Source organism: Juglans microcarpa x Juglans regia, chromosome 1S, assembly GCF_004785595.1.
Source record: "Juglans microcarpa x Juglans regia isolate MS1-56 chromosome 1S, Jm3101_v1.0, whole genome shotgun sequence".
NCBI classification, from domain to species: Eukaryota; Viridiplantae; Streptophyta; class Magnoliopsida; order Fagales; family Juglandaceae; genus Juglans; species Juglans microcarpa x Juglans regia.
The window spans coordinates 16,806,752-16,825,227 of NC_054595.1; the positions used below are offsets into that span (position 1 = coordinate 16,806,752).

An 18,476-nucleotide genomic window follows, 5' to 3' on the forward strand; every position below is an offset into this window, starting at 1 on the left:
GCTACCCTATTACAAGAGTAGACTCCATCTCAGAACACTAGTGCATTTTTCCAGCAGCAATTTCACAGCAGTCCATTAGGAGGCCACATAGAAGTGCATAAAACAAGTTGAGGGATAAAAAGGGAGTTTTATTGGCCTAACATGCGCAGTGATGTAAGGAGTTTCATCAGAGAATGTTACACGTGCCAAAGAAATAAGGTTAAAACCCTCCACCCAGCGGGGTTGTTTCAGCCTCTTCCAATACCTATGCAGAACTGGGAGGATATAAGCATGGACTTCATAGAGGAGTTACCTCCTTCAGGAGGTAAGACTGTGGTAATAGTTGTGGTGGACAAATTAAGCAAGTATGCCCATTTCATATCCATCACTCACCCTTACACAGCCTTAACTATAGCTAAGGTGTTTATGGAAAATATTGTCAGGCTACATGGTATACCCCAAAACATAGTGAGTGACAAAGACCATGTCTTTACTAGTATTTTCTGGAATGAGCTTTTTCGAATCTATGGAACCGAGCTCTTAATGAGCAAACTGAAGTTACTAACAAAATTTTAGAGTGCTATCTAAGATGTTTTTGCAGTGACGGGCCCAGGGATTGGACTAAGTGGCTAGCCCTAGCATAATATGTGTACAACACATCTAAGCACATTTCTACCCAGATGACCCCATTCGAGACTGTTTATGGATAGCCTCCCCCAAGATTGTTACCATAGGGTCAACCTGAGTGCAAGCAGTAGAGGAGGAATTGAAGAACTGCAATATCATAGCCACTCTGGTTCGAGAAAACCTACAGGAAGTAAAGAACCAAATGAAACACTATGCTGATTTGAAGAGAACAGAAAAGAAGTTCAAGGTGGGGGATTGGGTGTATTTAAGATTGAGGCCTTACCAACAGATGAAAGTGGCAGCTGGCCTAACCTCAAGCTCTCACCGAGGTATTATGGTCCCTTCAAGGTCCTCCACAAGGTAGGGGAAGTGGCGTATCGTCTGGACCTTCCAAAAGAAACCTAGATCTACCCCATTTTCCATGTATCGTGCCTCAAAAAGCAGCTAGGAGCCAAAGTACAACCTCTGCCTCACCTTCCTCAACTCACTCCCGAAGGAGCCCTAAGCCCTAAATCAGACAGAGTCCTCCAGAAGAGGTTACTAAAGAAGGGACGACAAGCAGGCGTTGAAGTGCTCATACAGTGGAAGGGGACAATAGAGGAAGAGGCTACATGGGAAGATCTTGCCGTGATAAGGCAACGATACCCGGATCTTATGGGCAAGATTCTTTGAAGAAGGGGATTGTGTTAGGTGTGCCGTGGAAATCACAGGAGACAAAAATGGGGATTAGGGTTAGATAAGTTATATATGTATGTCAGTCTTTTTACTTATTATTAAGGGTGTTTGTGTCTTTTTATTTCCGTTATGGGTCTGTTAATGCGTCCATAATGGGTTGGGCTCCTTAGGGATTGACTGGGTCCAATTAGTCAGTTTATTTTTAGTTGGATCATGGGCTACGTTTGATCGTGCGATCCATTTCAGTTGTTGCAGTTATCTGTATTTCTATTTAAGTCCAGATCATATATGAATGAAAGGCATCTACATATTACATTCACATTTGTTGTTGAGAAGGATTGGCTCCTCAAAAGACCAAGTAAATTACATTTCCTTATTAGCTTAGCCTTAATAGCACCAAGCGTAAAAAAATGTTACCGACGCTTGTAGATGCCGGTAAAAAATTGGTGATTTTATCGGGACGAACCGGTCTGTTACCAACATTTGGAAACGTTGTCAATATAGTGTGCAAAACGCCTGTAACCAAAAAATGGAGGTAGCGTTTACATAAACGCCAGAAAATAACATTCCTGACCCCTAATTGTTGGCACTTGAGTTGTGTAAGTAAACAAACGCCGACAAAATCATTTTTTTATAGTTATATTGATATTATATTTCACATCCCTAAGACTCATGAATATGGGTCTTAGTGTTGTTATGTCATGGATTATTTCTTCCAAACATTGTACTACCATGAATTATTCGCTCATACTATTGGCATATATCTTCGACGAAAAAATATATCAAGTTTAATCCAAAAATAAAAAATAGTACGGAGTAGGGGTGATACCCGCCCCCTACGGGGAGGGGCCACCCCTCCCCCGCCCCCCGCCCCAGCATATGCGGGGGCGGGGAATTTCTCCCCAGACCCCGGCCCCGCATGGCGGGGGCGGGGTCCCCCGTCCGTTGGGCCGGGGTGCGGGGGTGGACCCCCACCCGTCCGCACCCCCCGCCCCCATACTTGGCCTTCGGCCCAGTACATTTTTCTGGGCCCTAATTGGCCCAGAATCGGTTTTTGGGCCACTTTGGGCCCAGAATTCGTTTTTGGGCCATTTGAGCCCATTATTTAGATTAAAAAGTATATAGATTTAAAAATAGGAAAAAAAAAATATATATATATAAGGGATATATAGAATCATACATTGAACTATTACGTTATTAACTAATTAAGTAGTAATCATCACTAAGGCAGTAAGGCACTATGCTAAAATATTTTGTTCACAATTATACAAATTAAGAGAACTAATAAACTATTACACTATTACAAACTCCTCTAAAAGAAATAAATATTACAAATTATACAATTAACTATTGTAGCAACATTACAATTAATTATAAATTAATAAAATCATAATTTTTCAATTTGATCAATTTGATTTTGGGGTGGAGCCGTAGCGGTGAGTTCACTGAGTGGTGAGTTATGTCGATTGCTGTGAGACTGAAAATCAAGATCATAAAAGTCAATAAGTTATAAAACCTGAAATATTAATAAGTTAAAAATAAAACAAATTAGAATTAAAAAGTTATAAAGATGAAACAAAATTTTAAATGCAAAAAACAATTATGGAAGAAATTGTGCAAACCATGACAATGGTGGGTCCAATACAAAGTCATACTGCATCGGAGGTAGCCGTAGACGTCGTCTCATGTATCACTATAAGTATTAAATTTGAAATCAAATTAATGAATACCAATTAAATGAAAATAAATAAATTAAAATAAGAAATTATAAAATGAAATTAAAATAAATACCAGATCCAAACTGATCATCACTATCCTCCTCGACGTCGGCCTTCTCATACTCAAGAACATCCGGAACATGAATTGGAGTTCCCTTGATCCAATTCTGCGTGCAAATCAAAGCCTCCACAGTGGCAGGAGCTAATGAACTCCGAAATGAATCTAATACACGTCCTCCCGTGCTAAAGGCCGACTCTGAGGCTACTGTGCTAACAGGGATGGCCAAAAGTGTGCGGGCTATCTCTCCAAGGATGGGATACTTCACGGCATTCACCTTCCACCAACTTAATATATCAAAATCTCGTGAAAATGGTAGAATCTCTGCTGCTAAGTATCTGTCTATCTCTAGCTGAGCCTCTATAGAACTCCGAAGGAAGGGGGTCTGCTCATACCTCTCACCCCACTCCAATCTACGTCTTTTCCCAACCTCGACTTCAGGAAACTGTGAGCTTGAGGCTGAGGGGGTAGGTGTAGGTGCCGCAATATTACCACCCCGCAGGGTGGAAAACTCATCAAATAATCTAGTAAGGGTTTCCCGAACCCTTGCTGCAATAAGCTCTGCCCATACTTGCCCGTACGCAAGGCCCAATCCAAATATCATGCCATCCAACTTATACCTCGGGTCAAAGACGACAGCTACATATAACAAAATATTAGCCTTCGTTAAATCTCCCCAATACTTGTCGTACTTTGTCCTCATAATCAATGACATCTCCCGCATCCTAATGTGACCACCCGCGACCATGTCATCTAATTCTTCTTTTACCCTACATATTTGCTGACATACAATATTGGATGTAGGGTACAAAGTTCCAGATAGCCTCATGGTGACATCATAAAAAAGCCTCAAAAACTCTACAAAATTAGTTACAATTTCCCAATCATCCTCTACGGGTTTCCCCAATCCCCCATGATCATCAAAATATTTAACATATTGGATGTCTTCGTCACCCAATAATGTAAATGCCAGCTTATATTCTTGGGCCGCCTCCAACATCAGAAATGTTGAGTTCCATCGTGTAGGCATATCAGTACAAAGGCCCCTCTTAGATGTTAGGCCCGCAGATCTCGCAGCAACCTTGAATTTGTCCAACCTCGAAGGAGAAGATCTCACCCATCTCACAGCAGTCCTAACCCGAGCAATCGAGTCATGAAGATCTCTCAAACCATCAGTGACAATCAGATTCAGAATATGTGCCGCACACCTCACATGCAGACACTCACCACCCATGAGTGTCTTATTTGCCTCTCTAAGATAGGTCTTTAGATGTCCCAATGCAACATCGTTAGACGAGGCATTATCGACTGTGACTGTAACCACTTGGGTCAACCCCCACTCCTTTATTGCGGCCTCCAATGCCTTTCCAATTGTCTCACCCTTATGATCGGTGATTTTACAAAATTTTATAATTTTCTTTTGCAATGTCCAATGACAATCAATAAAATGCACAGTCAAAGACATAATTAAAATTTTGGATTGATGTCTAAGTGTCCGTGGTGAGACAAACAAATTGATCCGCCAATTGACCCCTCAACTTCTCCTTTTCAATGTAATAATGTTTTTTTACATCCTTTGCCACCGTGTGGCGAGAAGGAATGTTAAACCTTGATTCCAAGTAGCGAGAATACGCTTGGAACCATTTCCCATCAACAATTTGAAAAGGTAGCTCGTCCATTATGACCATACGAGCTAGGTGTCTTCTACACTCATCGGGATCATACTTAGTATACCCCTTCAAAGTTGCACCCCCACTAGTCTCATCCACCATTTTTTTAAGTCCAATTTCTAGCCTAGATTGGCTTTTGTCTTGTAATGATCTTAATATTGGACTTTTTTTGCATTGCTCTTCTAAGTGCACCTTTAATTGTGAGGTGCCATGTTTCCTATAGTGACATCCATAAATTTTTCCACAATAGTTACACTTGGCTTGGGGGTTACTTGAGTCACCACCCTCTAGTTTGGTGAAATGACTCCAAACTATTGAAACAGGTTTCTTGTTGGGCTTGGGGGCGGGGCAAGGTGCCGTAGGGCTAGGGGTAGGAGTTTGACTAGGAGGGGTAGGTGTAGGTGTAGGTGTAGGGGTAGGGGTAGGGGTAGGGGTGCCCTCGGCCTGGAAAGGAGAGCTCGCACTAGAATCTGCTGGCATATCCATGAACTCAAGCAAACAACAAATCTGAAATTATAGAAAACATAGCAAATATATAATGAACATAAAAAAAAATTAGAATAAAAAATTAGACCATATAATTCATCAAACAATTGTAAAAAATTTAAAGTCATAAATTTTAGGCATTAAAAAGACACATTAATTATTCAAGTTATAAAAAGACTTATAGTGGTTTTAGTTATTTTTATTGTACTATTTTAATTATTTCTCTGAACTCAAAACAGACAAATTTGAACCAACATATTAAGAAAAATGATCACATCCGAGCATATTAAATTAAATAAAGAAATTAAATACAATACAATAAAAATGAAACGTCTAGAAATCAACTCAAAATAAAGGATGAGATGTTGATATGAATGGATAATAATGATTATGGTCGCTTTACAAAAGGATGGATGTCCAATTGTCCATATCGATAATGGGCATGCACCATAATTATTGTGTTAGTATGAATGTTCCAAATTTGTTGAGGGCTTTGTCTTGTCACCCTAAATGCTTTCTTTTTACTAAAACAACATGTTTATGCAAATTCTCTTTTGTGTTCAAATGAATTTGACATTCATAATATATATATATATATATATATATATATATATATTTATAACTTGAAAGACTATAAGGCATAAGCATAGCAACTATATAAATTATAATGAACATAAAAAAAAAAAAAAAAGTAGAATAAAAAAAAGTACCACTTGACATTCATAATTTCATATATATATATTTCATCTTAATTCATTATATTGAATTTCGAAATACCCTAGTGCATTCTTTTTTTTTTTTTTTTTTTGTTCAATTTGGTAGGGAACATCAAATTCTATTTTTAAACCCCTAAATTAATTTTTTAAACCCCTAGTGCATAGCAATTTTAAAGATTAAACCCCTAAATTAATTTAGGGGTTTCAAAGATTAAAACCCCTAAATTAATTTAGGGTTTCGGATTGGGCTCTTTAGGGTATTTCGAAACCCTAAATTAATTTAGGGGTTTCAAAGATTAAAACCCCTAAATTAATTTAGGGTTTCGGATTGGGCTCTTTAGGGTATTTCGAAACCCTAAATTAATTTAGGGGTTTCAAAGATTAAAACCCCTAAATTAATTTAGGGTTTCGGATTGGAGCCCTAGACACAATAATATTGAAATTCAGTGATTTACACACATTATATAATGCAAAAAAAAAAAAAAATCACAGCACACAATTCACGGGTCACGGGAGCCATTCAAAATTTCAAAGATCAAACCACATGCACAATCTAAACTCCACAGCACACAATTCACAAAATCTCATCCTCCATCTCCGACAAACCCCATCCTTCCTCCAATCTCCATTAAATATGTATATAAAAAAAAAATTGAAGTGTCGAATTTGGGTTTCTTACCTTCGGAGATGAAGAGAGAGGAACCGGGTGCGAGTCTGAGTCGTGCGATGGGGATGGCGATGCAGATAGATGGACCGGGCGGCGGCTCACGGCTGCGAGAAGTAACTCAGAGAGAGAGAGAGGCGAGAGCGAGGCTGCGAGAGTGAGAACTGAGAAGTAGGGGGGGCTGCGTAAGGGTTTCGGTTTTAATTTTAAACCCAGGCATGAAACGACGTCTGGGTTTTTTTTTTTTTTAAATATATGTAAATAACGTATAATATATAATATAATTATATATAATTATAATTATATATATAATAATATCCGGCGGGGCGGGGGCGGGGTATATCCGGGGCAGGGGTCACCCCAGCCCGCCCCCGCCCCCGGATGTTGCCCCAGATGCGGGCGGGTGGCCCCGCCGCCCGCATCTGACGGGCGGGGTGATCCGCCCCGCCTAACGGAGGCGGGGAGAAAGCGGGTCGGGGCAGCTGGGCCCCGCTGCCCACCCCTAGTACGGAGAAAGAAAAACAAAATCAATGTTCGGCTTCAATATCCCTAACCCACTAAAGAAAATGTCATCAAAGACACACCCACAAGCTCCTGTACTACACTTTGTTTATGAGAAATGATTTGTGCAAATCTCAAATAAACAAGTCTCATACAAACCTTTATAAAAAAAAAAAAAAAAAAAAAAAAAAAAAAAAAAAAAAACTACCTTGAAAAATTATAAAAATATATTATTATTATTATTATTTAGTGGGATCTATTTTTTTATATAAAATTTACATATGACTTATCTATTTAAGATTTGTACCTAATATTTTGTTCTATAAACTCCAAAACTAGCATGGGTGGGCTATCTTACCAAGTTTCGTAGTGCAGGCTGGCATGAAAACTGATTCCATGTAAACATGCCTTAGGGGTGGACCCACGAGGCCACCTTAGCGCAATTGGGCCGCCCAGACCCCAAGCTTGGCATCCCCTTGGGCGGCCATTGGCCCATTGGTGTCCACACCCACGAGAGCCATGCCTCGTGAGTGTGTTTTTTTTTTAGTATGTTTTAATTATTTATAAATTTTAAACCCTTGTAATCTTATTATAAATATTATCTGTTTTTATCTATTTTGTAATAACTTATGCCAACGTAGCAAGTTAATTGTGTATTTTTTATTTATTGAAGATATTACTCTATATTAATATGACCATGGATCAATATGAAACCTTTTCAACCACAAGTACCAATTTGGAATAAATTTAACTCTAGTGACCTAAACGGTAATTTTACCTAAAACTTTTAGCAATCTAAGTTTAATTGATTTCTTATACGAAACATGATATTCATAAACCTTTTAACCATATGTCCTCCTTTATTATTCATTTACTTGATACCAAATAATTAGGAAATAAGTGAAAATAACACAAGAGAGAGAGAGATTGATTTTAAAGAAATGATGGATTAGTTGTTTAAAAGTTTCACTCTCAAGATGGTTCAACGATCTATGGGGATGTAGCTCAAATGGTAGAGCGCTCGCTTTGCATGCGAGAGGCACGGGGTTCGATCCCCCGCATCTCCATTTTGTAGATTTTATTTTCCTAGTTCTCCTAGTTAATTCTCTCATCTTTTCAACTTTACACCATCATATCTGGATCATATTTCAAAACCTTTGAGTTCTAAGGAAAAAAAAAAGAGAGAGAGAGAGAAAAGGTTCAAACCGGTAGTGTGTTCTTTTCAATTTTTCACCCTCCAATAAAATTTTAACACATAAGAGACTTGTGTGACTTACGGTGAGTGTGCATTGAGCGAAGTCTTATTTGACTTTTCCTTCTCCTCGAGCTCTCCCCTCTCCTCTCCCTTTTTCCTCTCTCTCTCTTCTCTCTCTCCCTCTCAAAACTGTAACTCAAAAATGGTTGTTTGTAAAAATCAGTAAAACATCGTAACGTGACCAACAAACCTCAAGGGACATAGCACCCATAAGAGAATTAAGAAAATGGCCTCAACAATATCGATACTGTTATAAGTATCCAAAACGATGGACAATAAATAAATAATCTCTAAACAAATGAGTGCATCTCCATTTTGTAGATTTTATTTTCCTCGTTCTCCTAGTTAATTTTCTCATCTTTTCAACTTTACACCATCATATTCGGATCATATTTCAAAACCTTTGAATTCTAAGGAAAAAAAAAAAGAGAGAGAGAAAAGGTTCAAACCTGTCGGGGCGGGGGGGGGGGGGGGGGAAAGATAAAAGGTTCAAACCGGTAGTGTGTTCTTTTCAATTTTACACTCTCCAATAAAATTTTAACACATAAGAGACTTGTGTGACTTACGGTGAGTGTGCATTGAGGGAAGTCTTATTTGACTTTTCCTTCTCCTCGAGCTCTCCCCTCTCCTCTCCCTTTTTCCTCTCTCTCTTCTCTCTCTCCCTCTCAAAACTGTAACTAAAAAATGGTTGTTTGTAAAAATCAGTAAAACATCGTAAGCTGACCAACAAACCTCAAGGGACATAGCACCCATAAGAGAATTAAGAAAATGGCCTCAACAATATCAATACTGTTATAAGTATACAAAACGATGGACAATAAATAAATAATCTCTAAACAAATGAGTGCATCTCCATGGCCATAAAAATCTCACCAAAGCCATAACATGAGAAAACACAGATCATTATGCATCTAAATATTTTTTGGGGGAGAGCGACATAGTGAGAGATGGGGGCTTCGATGGAGATGTTCGAATGAGAGAGATAGGATTTTAGTGAGAGAGAGAGTGGGGGAGAAAGGCTCAAGGGGTGGGGGAGGAGGGGCAGAGAGAGGAGAACTGAGATCGGGGGAGGAGATTAAATTAATGCAGATTCACTACATGCAATTCTTTTTTTATTTTTGTTAGAATCTTTATGTGTCTTCTGATTATTGGTAGGTGTAAAATGTCGAAAGTCACTCGACCGGGTGCTAGTCTCTTTAAAAAAAAAAAATCAATCAATTGTCTCAATCCTTGTCCAAATTCACCTCCTTCAAAATTTTTATAACCATATTATAGTGATATGTTTATTTGAGGTTGCTATTCATTAAAACTTTCATTTAATTTAATCTTTTTTATTTAATTATCAGGCGTCGTTTGGATAATGAGTTGAGATGTGATGGATTGAAATAAAAGTAAAAAGTTGAATAAAATATTGTTAGAATTTTATTTATTATTATTATTATTATTATTATTTTGGGAATTGAAAAAATTGAATTGTTTATTATATTTTGTGTGAAAATTTGTAAAAATTATAATGATGAGATGTGATGAAATACTTCCATTATTCAAACGGGGCCTTAGTCTTATTTGGACAAACTTTTCATTTTACTCTTACTTGGGGAAAAAAAAAAAAAAAAAAGTTCCATTTGGTGCTTTGCTTCAATGATAGCCCATTTCTTTGACAATCTAAGACCAAGGGTTTGCAATGCCTTTTTCCCCTCTTTTTTCGTTGTCCTAGGTTTGGACTACACAACATGCATTACAGGCCTTTAAAAGATCTTGATATTTTATAATGAGAAGTATTACAAATATAAAAAGATCATAAAAGTAAATTTATAAATTGATGTAATTTTATATGATTCTTTAAATTTAATTTACAATAAAAATAACTTTACAATCTAATATATCGCATCTCACCACGTCATTTGTGGATTTATTTTTATGTAATTCTTTTGCGATTACAAGCATAACAACCAAATCAAACTGAATTATATGTCTTTTTGAGATTTTGTGCTTTGAAATATAATGACTGTTTAGGGATAAAAACTGACGAACTTCCTCTTTATTGGAGACATGTTTAGAAATTAGAATTCAACATATATTTCTTTTATCATTTTGGAAACGATAATACTGTACTTTATCTTATATTTTGTCTTTCTTAATCACATCTATTGATGTGACAAATTTATATATGAAATAATATAAAATGACCCGTCAAATTAAAGATAGTAAGATTTGAAAACCTTGTGAAAAATATCTTATTAGTGATACTAGCACTTTCATCAAAACTTAAAAAAAATATAAAAACAACATAAAAATATTGGCAAAACCTCTTATATTTTAAGTGAAACTTGTCAATTTCACAAATTTTAAAAAAGTGCCTCTCGAATTTTTTTTTTTTATTATTATTAATTTTCAATATGCCAACCACTCTGACAAATTCAATAGTTAAAACACTCAAAAAGATTTCTAGAAAATTTTCAGGATTTTCTATGCAATGCAAAAGGTTTTGCTGGTTAAAAATATGGTATAAATATAGCTAATATACAACTAGTGCTTTAACTATTGCTTTAACTTTTTGTCTACCTTGAAGAAAAAATAGGCATCAATACCTGACCCTCTATTAACTGAGGTAATTGTAGTCTACACAACAATCAACTTTGTCCTTAAATTCGATATGAGAAAGGTGTTCTTAGAAGGAGACTCAAAAACAATTGTTGATGATCTCAAGTTGAATAAGCAGAAAGGGAGTTATTTTGGGACGCTTATTCCTGATACTCAAGAGAAAATGAATAACTTTGAAGTATGCACAGTTTCTTATGTTCACCGAGAGGGTAATTCTGTAGCTCATGGTCTAGGAAAAGATGCATTATATGATGTATCTGACTGTATTGTAGAATTGGAGGAAACTCCAATAATATCTCAATCCATATAACATGAAATGGTATATGTTGATGTCGTGTTTCGCAACCTGAGCAGTACCGAGATAACCAAGCTCACGACACCTGCAACTAAGAGGGAGAAGAGGCTCCGATGACGTCCAGGGTCACTCCGATGTCAAAGTCAGTGAATAATCTTCTAGTGACAAGAAAAGCTCAGAAGATTAGAGAGAATAATAAATAGTTTTGAGATAGTCTTCCCGTAGAAGGGATGGCTGTTATTTATACTTGATTCAGGTTCCACTACCGAGGGAGGTCGTGGCGTATCAGGTTATATTTGAGTTAGACCAACTACTACTCCTCTCCTGCTGCAATAGTGTGTCAGTCCATGGTTTAGGCAGCCGAGGAAGATCGTGGCTTGTCAGGTCGTGCTTGTTTAGACCTGTTACCACCTTTTTGCCAGGGTTGGGTGTCAGATTGTGACCTAGCCATCCTGCGTACTCGGGTGGCATGTCGTTATGTGCCGGGCCATCTGACACATGCATTGAATGCGACATACCTTGAGTCTGACGAGACCATGATTGGGCACGTCCAATCGTCCACATATAGTAGGGCGTTCTGCATAGCCCCATACGGTAGGGCTCGGTAGGTTATCGAGTCCCGAGACGCTCTCCTTGGCATATCTGAGCTCGATGCCAAAAGGCCTTCCCGAATAGGTTTGTTGTTATGGGCTCGGCATGTGGTCTTCTAGCCTAGGCTCTTAGCCCACGGCAGGGTTTCATCTAAGGGCCTAGGGTTTCGTAACTTGACCTATTTGGCCGTAGGCCCTTCTGGGATGGGTCTCTCCCTCACAGTATCAATGAAGGAAGAGGTTTATCAAAAAAAGGAAGTTTTGCTAACTATTGCTTTAACTTTAGTGCATTTTGAATTTAGAAAAAATTAATGTTTTACCATGGAGTTATAAAACGGTTGTGAAGATATTGGTTTTCTTCTTGTTTTTTGAGTTTATTTAGGACTAATTTGGATAGAAAAACGATCTCATCTCATCATTATAATTTTTTTAAATTTTTACACAATATAATAAATAATTCAACTTTTTCAAATTTTAAAATAATAATAATATTAAAAAATAATATTTTATCCAACCCTTTTGGTCTAATTTCACTATACAAATTAACTTTTACATTTTGTTTGACATTGATAAATTTAAATTTTAAAAAAAAACATTTTTCCAAAAATATTGTGGGAAAATATGAAAATAATTGTGTAGGTACGATTATCCGTATCCCAATATGATTGGACGGTCACCGCAATTTCATGACACTGAGCGTCACACGGGAGTAAAACGCTTCCTACAAGTACGAAATTAGGAATCGAATCGCCTTCTTCCCTTGAGGTTTGCTACGCACCAAAATTCTTGCAGAAAACCCCCCTCGTCTCTTGAATTTCTCCTTGTTGAGTTCAAGCGCGGCCGGCGGCCCGATTCAGCTCGTCATTTTCTGGTAATTTGATTAGCTACTCAAGTTTCGCTTTTTCCTTTTTCATATGCACCGGGCATGACAGCGATTTTGGTGCTCATGAGGCAATAGGAGCATATCGGTCCGTAAATACAATCTTGAAAATTACACGGTCATCGCTATTATAATTTATTTTTTAATGATTTGAATTTCCTCCTAAAACTGTTTGGTGAAAGTCCTGAACGAAACTTTGTAATCCTTTTTGCTTGCAGAACTGCGTAGTCTGCTGCGTCGTAAAAATATGGATGTTGACGTAGATCATTACTTTATTCTTGGGCTACCCTCAGGTGAGGAAGGCGCCAAGCTTAGCGTGGATGAAATTAAAAGGGGATACAGATCAAAGGCTTTGGAATTGCACCCGGATAAGAGGCCAGGTGATAAACAAGCCCTAAACAATTTTCAAAGGCTCCAGTCATCCTATGAGATTCTCAAGGATGAAAAGGCCAGGAAGTTGTTCGATGATCTTCTACGGGTTAAGCGCGAGCAGCAACGTCGACAGTCGGAGCGGGATTCCAAACGGGATTCTAAGCGGCAGAAGATGGTTTCTGACCTTGAGGAAAGGGAACGGGCCGCTTTTGCTCCCGACCCTTCTACAAAAGAGCGAGAAGAAGAGGATAGAATTGCTAAGAAGTTGAAGGAAGAGATTGCTAGAATACGGGCAATGCATGCAAATAAAGGGGCAAATATGACATCGGCTACAAGTAGAGAATCAGCAGGAGTGAGGAAGGAGGGTACAGGTACTGCTGGGGCCAGGATGGATAAGGAGAAGGTGCTTAAAATTTCATGGGAGAAGATTGGTGAAGATTACACGGCGGAGGGTTTGAAAGAGTTGTTTTCGAAGTTTGGTGCGGTGGAAGATATTGTTATTAAGAGTTCCAAGAAAAAAGGTTCAGCACTTGTTGTGATGGCCAATAAAGAAGCGGCGGTGAGTTTAATATGGTACTATATTTATCCTTTTTAGCTGGAGTGTTTCTTCTTTTTTTTGGTTCTTTTGTAAGCACCAGTGTTTGGTTTCCTTTTTGCTAGGTTGCTGCTACAGCAAGTGTGTGTGGTCATCTTTCTAATCCATTGTTAATTTTACCTCTGCAACCACCAATGGTGGTAGAGACTCCAAGTGCTCCAAGATCTGCGGAACCTGATGGACTAAGTAATTTGGTTGGGGCTGGTTATACTGCATTCGAAGATTCTGTCTTAACAAAACTCCAAAAGGTTTGGTCTTTGCTGTCGACCTTGACGATTTGATATTTCATATTTTCTTTAAACCCCAACGAAAGCTATAATTAGCTGGATGGACTTCTCAAATATAATTTCTTTATTAGATTACGAATAGATTGAATTTTTGGATTGAAAGATTCTTTTATTGAGGTCAAAACTTGTTTGTTTCTCTTTATATATATATATATACTTAAGCACAGATTATATTGTTTGCATCTACTTGTATCAGTAATAGCATTTATTGTAGTCCAGTTTCATCTCTTCTTCCTACAGTGGGGTTCTTTTGCTGAAGACCATTGCCATGTTTCTACTTGACTTACCATAGGACATATGTAACCTGCTATTATAGTTTGCAGTAAACAATTGCAAAGACGAACAGCAATAATCTAATCCGCCTACTGAAACATGCAAGTTCTTTGCTACTTCTCTCATCTAATACCTGCTTTACTGGCATGATATTGTGATGTACATAACATGCTTTTCTCGACCTGTATATAATTATACCTGTAATGGCACCTGATACTAATCATCAGGATATATTATTTGGTAGGACACATAATTTAATTTCTTTAATATTTTAGCAGTGGTGTGTGAAGATGCTGTGAAAAGTGTTGGATCTTTTAAGCGCCATTCCATTTCATCCTTCATTTTTCTTCTTCTTACTTCGTTAGCTTTGGAGCAGGCTGCAAAAAACCAAAAATGACATGCAAGGCATTGAAGGAAGAAGATCCTGTGGCAGATGAGGGAATGCATCTCATAGAGTTGATGTCATTGCGTCACTACCTGTGATTGAAAGTTCAAGACACAGCATCCAGAAGATGCCATAGACTCATGCCATCAATCAGCTATCGAACATCGAACCTTGGAGTCATTACACATTTCAAGGTCCAGAAACCATCCCTTCTATTATCCTAAAAGAACTATCACCCCTGGAAACAGCAGAAGCCAACATATCTCATCGATCACATATTTACCAGTTCCCAACTTACCGTATACAATTGAAACTCATTTTTCATCAATGTTACTCGTCATTCTAATCCATTGGTGGTTGAAATTAGGTATTGGAAAAGGGTATTTACTGTGATTAAGCAGAGTTGCTCTTTATGGGATTTGGGTTGGACAATGTGGCTTCTTCTGTGTATTGATATTCTCCTCCCTTTACTCATTTTTTTAACTTTGTAATGTTATGGATAACCATATTTTGTGTAATTTTAAGATTGAAACTTGTTCTCCCAATGTCTCTCTCACACGTTTAGATGGTCTGAACTTCCTTTTCTTTTTCCTTTTTTTTTTAACCCTTGTTGGATGCCTTGATTCTATGGTTATTGGCTGTGCCTTCAATTATGTGAACATTTTAATTCCTTTTAAGACCAGAATAACCTAAGCCTCAAACCTCAACTCTCAAATAACTGAAATTATATTTGGAAAATAATTGGAATGGATTGTTTCTTATGTTTGTGGATTTTAGGTCTTGTTTGAATACAGAAATACTCTCATCTCATCATTATAACTTTTTCAAATATTTATACAAAATATAATAAATAATTCAAATTAATCAAATCTTAAAACAATAATAATATTAAAAAATAATATTTTAATAATATTTTATTCAATTAATCTAAATTATCTCATCTAAAATTTTTAATTACAATCTCTCTAGAGCATATAATTAAAAATTAATAAATGAAGCCAAAATAATTGATTCGAGCCCATATTTTATCTGTTGATTGAGGTTGACAGGTTTTTATATAAAACTCGGAAGATTTTGCACAACTGAGTGTTAAAAGTTAGAATGGTTGATGATGCATTATAGTTAGACCGTTTATATAGAGTGTCACTTGCGTTATCAGTCAATAAGGTTATTATTGGAGGCTGTCGCTATAGCTAAGTTATGTTCCCTGAGATTGGATTGTGGACAGGTACAATTTTGGATTGTGTTTCTGGCTGTCAGGTTGGGTAGTTTGGGTGGGATTGAATTTTAAGGTGGCCGGTTCAAAATGGTGGTGGTTCTGGGAATGAATTTTTGTGTAAGGAAGCTTTTTCCTCTTGAATTGTTGTAAGGCCATACGCGGAGAGGAGGTTGTGTGGGTTAAGCATGTGAACTGTCAACCTTATATTATCACGCAGAGCACTCAAAAACCAGGTTAGTTTGTACCGTTCTAAGAGCCTTCTCAATCTGTTTGATAAGGTCAACTTTATATTCCTCAACAGATCCTACTTGTCGGAGCCTAGATAATTGCTCCATGGGATCATCATAGCTACTTGACCCAAATCTAAGCAATAAAACTTCAACAAATTCATCCCAAGATGTTAACACACCCGACCAGTGTTTTAAATTTCATACCGTACCGGCTGGTACGGTCGAAATTTTTCGTACCGGCCTCAATTTCAGCCTATGGTTTTTTTTTTTTTTTCGTTTTTTCAAACTACAAGCATATTTTTTAACCCTCAATTCAGACTAGACTATTTATAATTTATATATATATGTATTTATATATAATTTATTTATATATACTATTATTTTGGAATATAATTTATATATATATATTTTTATATATAATTTATTTATATATCGACTATCCCGAAACGTTATCCCGAAATGCTATCTTGAAACGGTATCGGTATCGAAATATTTTGTTCCAGTGTCTTGACCGGTACGACATCCGCTACGGTGTTCAAAACATTGCACCCGACTCATCAAGATTTTGGAACCATATGAGAGCCTTGCCCTCTATATGGAAAGAAGCACGTCTCAAACAATGTTGAAGTAACGGATTATGAAATGAAAAAAATTGGTTCACCTTGTAAAGCCAAATCCAATCTTATAGCTCTCAGGTGCACTTCTCCTGTATGCAACACCATATGATCATTCTGATTTGAACCTCCTGCCTCATTTGAGTTTGTTGATTTATGGTGATTCACGTTTTGCAGGTCTGTAGCCATAGCAGTAAACTGATGCATCATGGCCTCCATTTGCCGCTGTACAGCTTGCATTTCTACTCCAATAATAGTAAACTGAGATTCAGTTTGCTTCATATGAGTTTTAGTCGATTCCTTGAAGGAGTTAAATCCTTCTTGGAGCTGTGTGAAACGTGTATCTTCTGCCATTGTAAGAAGAGGACCGAGGGCTCTAAATACCACTTGTAACAGATTAATCGTAATGGATGAATGTAATAAGGAAGTTGAATGAGAAATAATACTGAAAATGAGAATCCGTATATTGATAGAGATGAAAGTGAGGTCTACTTCGAGGGAGGCTTCTCCAAATTCAGAGAGTACAGAATATTCTGGATTATTTGCATAACTAACTCTCTCAAAGTGACAGACCTAAATAGTATTGAAAGCAGAAAATGCCTAAACTGCCCTTTAACATTTTATAGGCTAATACATCAAAAAGAAAAGCAAACAATGGCCCAGTAGGTGAAGTTCCAGCCCACATTCCCTGTAAAACTGAAGCCCGAGACCATTCCTTCCGTCTCGCCCATGAAGCCCATAATCACACTTAAACATTCTAGGGTTCGGTCGATCTCTTCTTCCCCAATTCCTCACATTTCTTCATACACTTCGTACGCCCCTCCCCAGCTGCGCATCTCCTCTTCACTTCCCTCCCCCAGCCCGTCATGTAACACAAAATCTAAAAGGAGATCTTTCACAAAAATATTCATTCGAAACTATTTTCAATGGACACCACTTTAACAAACATTTTTTAACAAGAAAATTGCAAAAAATCTCACCCACTAATTTTTTCAAATCTTAAAATAAAAATAATATTAAAAAACTATATTCTAATAATATTTTAACTTTATAATATTTTTATTTAACTTTTTCTCTTTCATTTCTCAAAACCTTATAAAACATTATAACTCAAACAATTTTATTACTATTTACAGATTTCTAATCTCATCTAATTTTTCAAGCATCCCCAAAATCTACTTTACAATAAAAATAATTTTATACTCTGACGTATCATATCAACTACGTCAATTTATAAGTTTACTTTTATAAAATCTCACTAATGTATATCTAATTTTGGATACAGAAACCATCTCATCTCATTTCATCGTTACAACTTCTCAAATTTTCATGCAAAATATAATAAACAATTTAACATTTTCAAATTTCAAAACAATAATAATATTAAAAAATAATATTCTAACAATATTTTATTCAACTCATCTAAAATCATCTCATCTTATCTCACTATTCAAACGACTCCTTGCGTTTGGATAGTGAGGTATTCTCAGATATTCTGTGAATAGTACTGAAAAAGTAATTATATAATATTGAATATTAGTTAATAGTAGTGAAAAGTAATAATAAAATAATAAATAGTAGTGAGGTATTATGAGAATACCAGTACCCAAACTAGGCCTGTTCAATTTGGATTAAGAAACAGTCTCAACCCATCTCATCTTATCTCATTTCATCATTATAGCTTTTAGAAATTTTCATATAAAATATAATAAATAATTCAACTTTTTTAAATATCAAAACCATAATAATATTAAAAAATAATATTCTAATAATATTTTATTCA

The 18,476-nt window shown here is 36.7% G+C and overlaps 1 protein-coding gene and 1 non-coding gene across 4 annotated transcripts; both read left to right on the plus strand.

Moving 5' to 3' along the window:
* Positions 1–8,088: 8,088 nt before the first annotated feature.
* Positions 8,089–8,161, plus strand: TRNAA-UGC. The gene has a single exon. It is a non-coding gene; the product is annotated as a tRNA-Ala (tRNA).
* A 4,370-nt stretch (positions 8,162–12,531) lies between these two features.
* LOC121247097 (dnaJ homolog subfamily C member 17-like) lies at positions 12,532–15,144 on the plus strand. Of its 3 annotated transcripts, none has more exons than XM_041145432.1 (4): positions 12,532–12,806; positions 12,937–13,649; positions 13,751–13,933; positions 14,622–15,144. In XM_041145432.1, exons 2-4 carry the CDS (start codon positions 12,966–12,968, stop codon positions 14,640–14,642), a joined length of 888 nt encoding a protein of 295 aa, XP_041001366.1. In that variant the 5' UTR covers positions 12,532–12,806; positions 12,937–12,965; the 3' UTR covers positions 14,643–15,144. The 3 variants fall into 3 exon arrangements, with proteins under 3 accessions (XP_041001366.1, XP_041001365.1, XP_041001367.1); XM_041145431.1 differs by having other exon boundaries at positions 12,533–12,709; XM_041145433.1 differs by having other exon boundaries at positions 12,708–12,836.
* Positions 15,145–18,476: the final 3,332 nt, after the last annotated feature.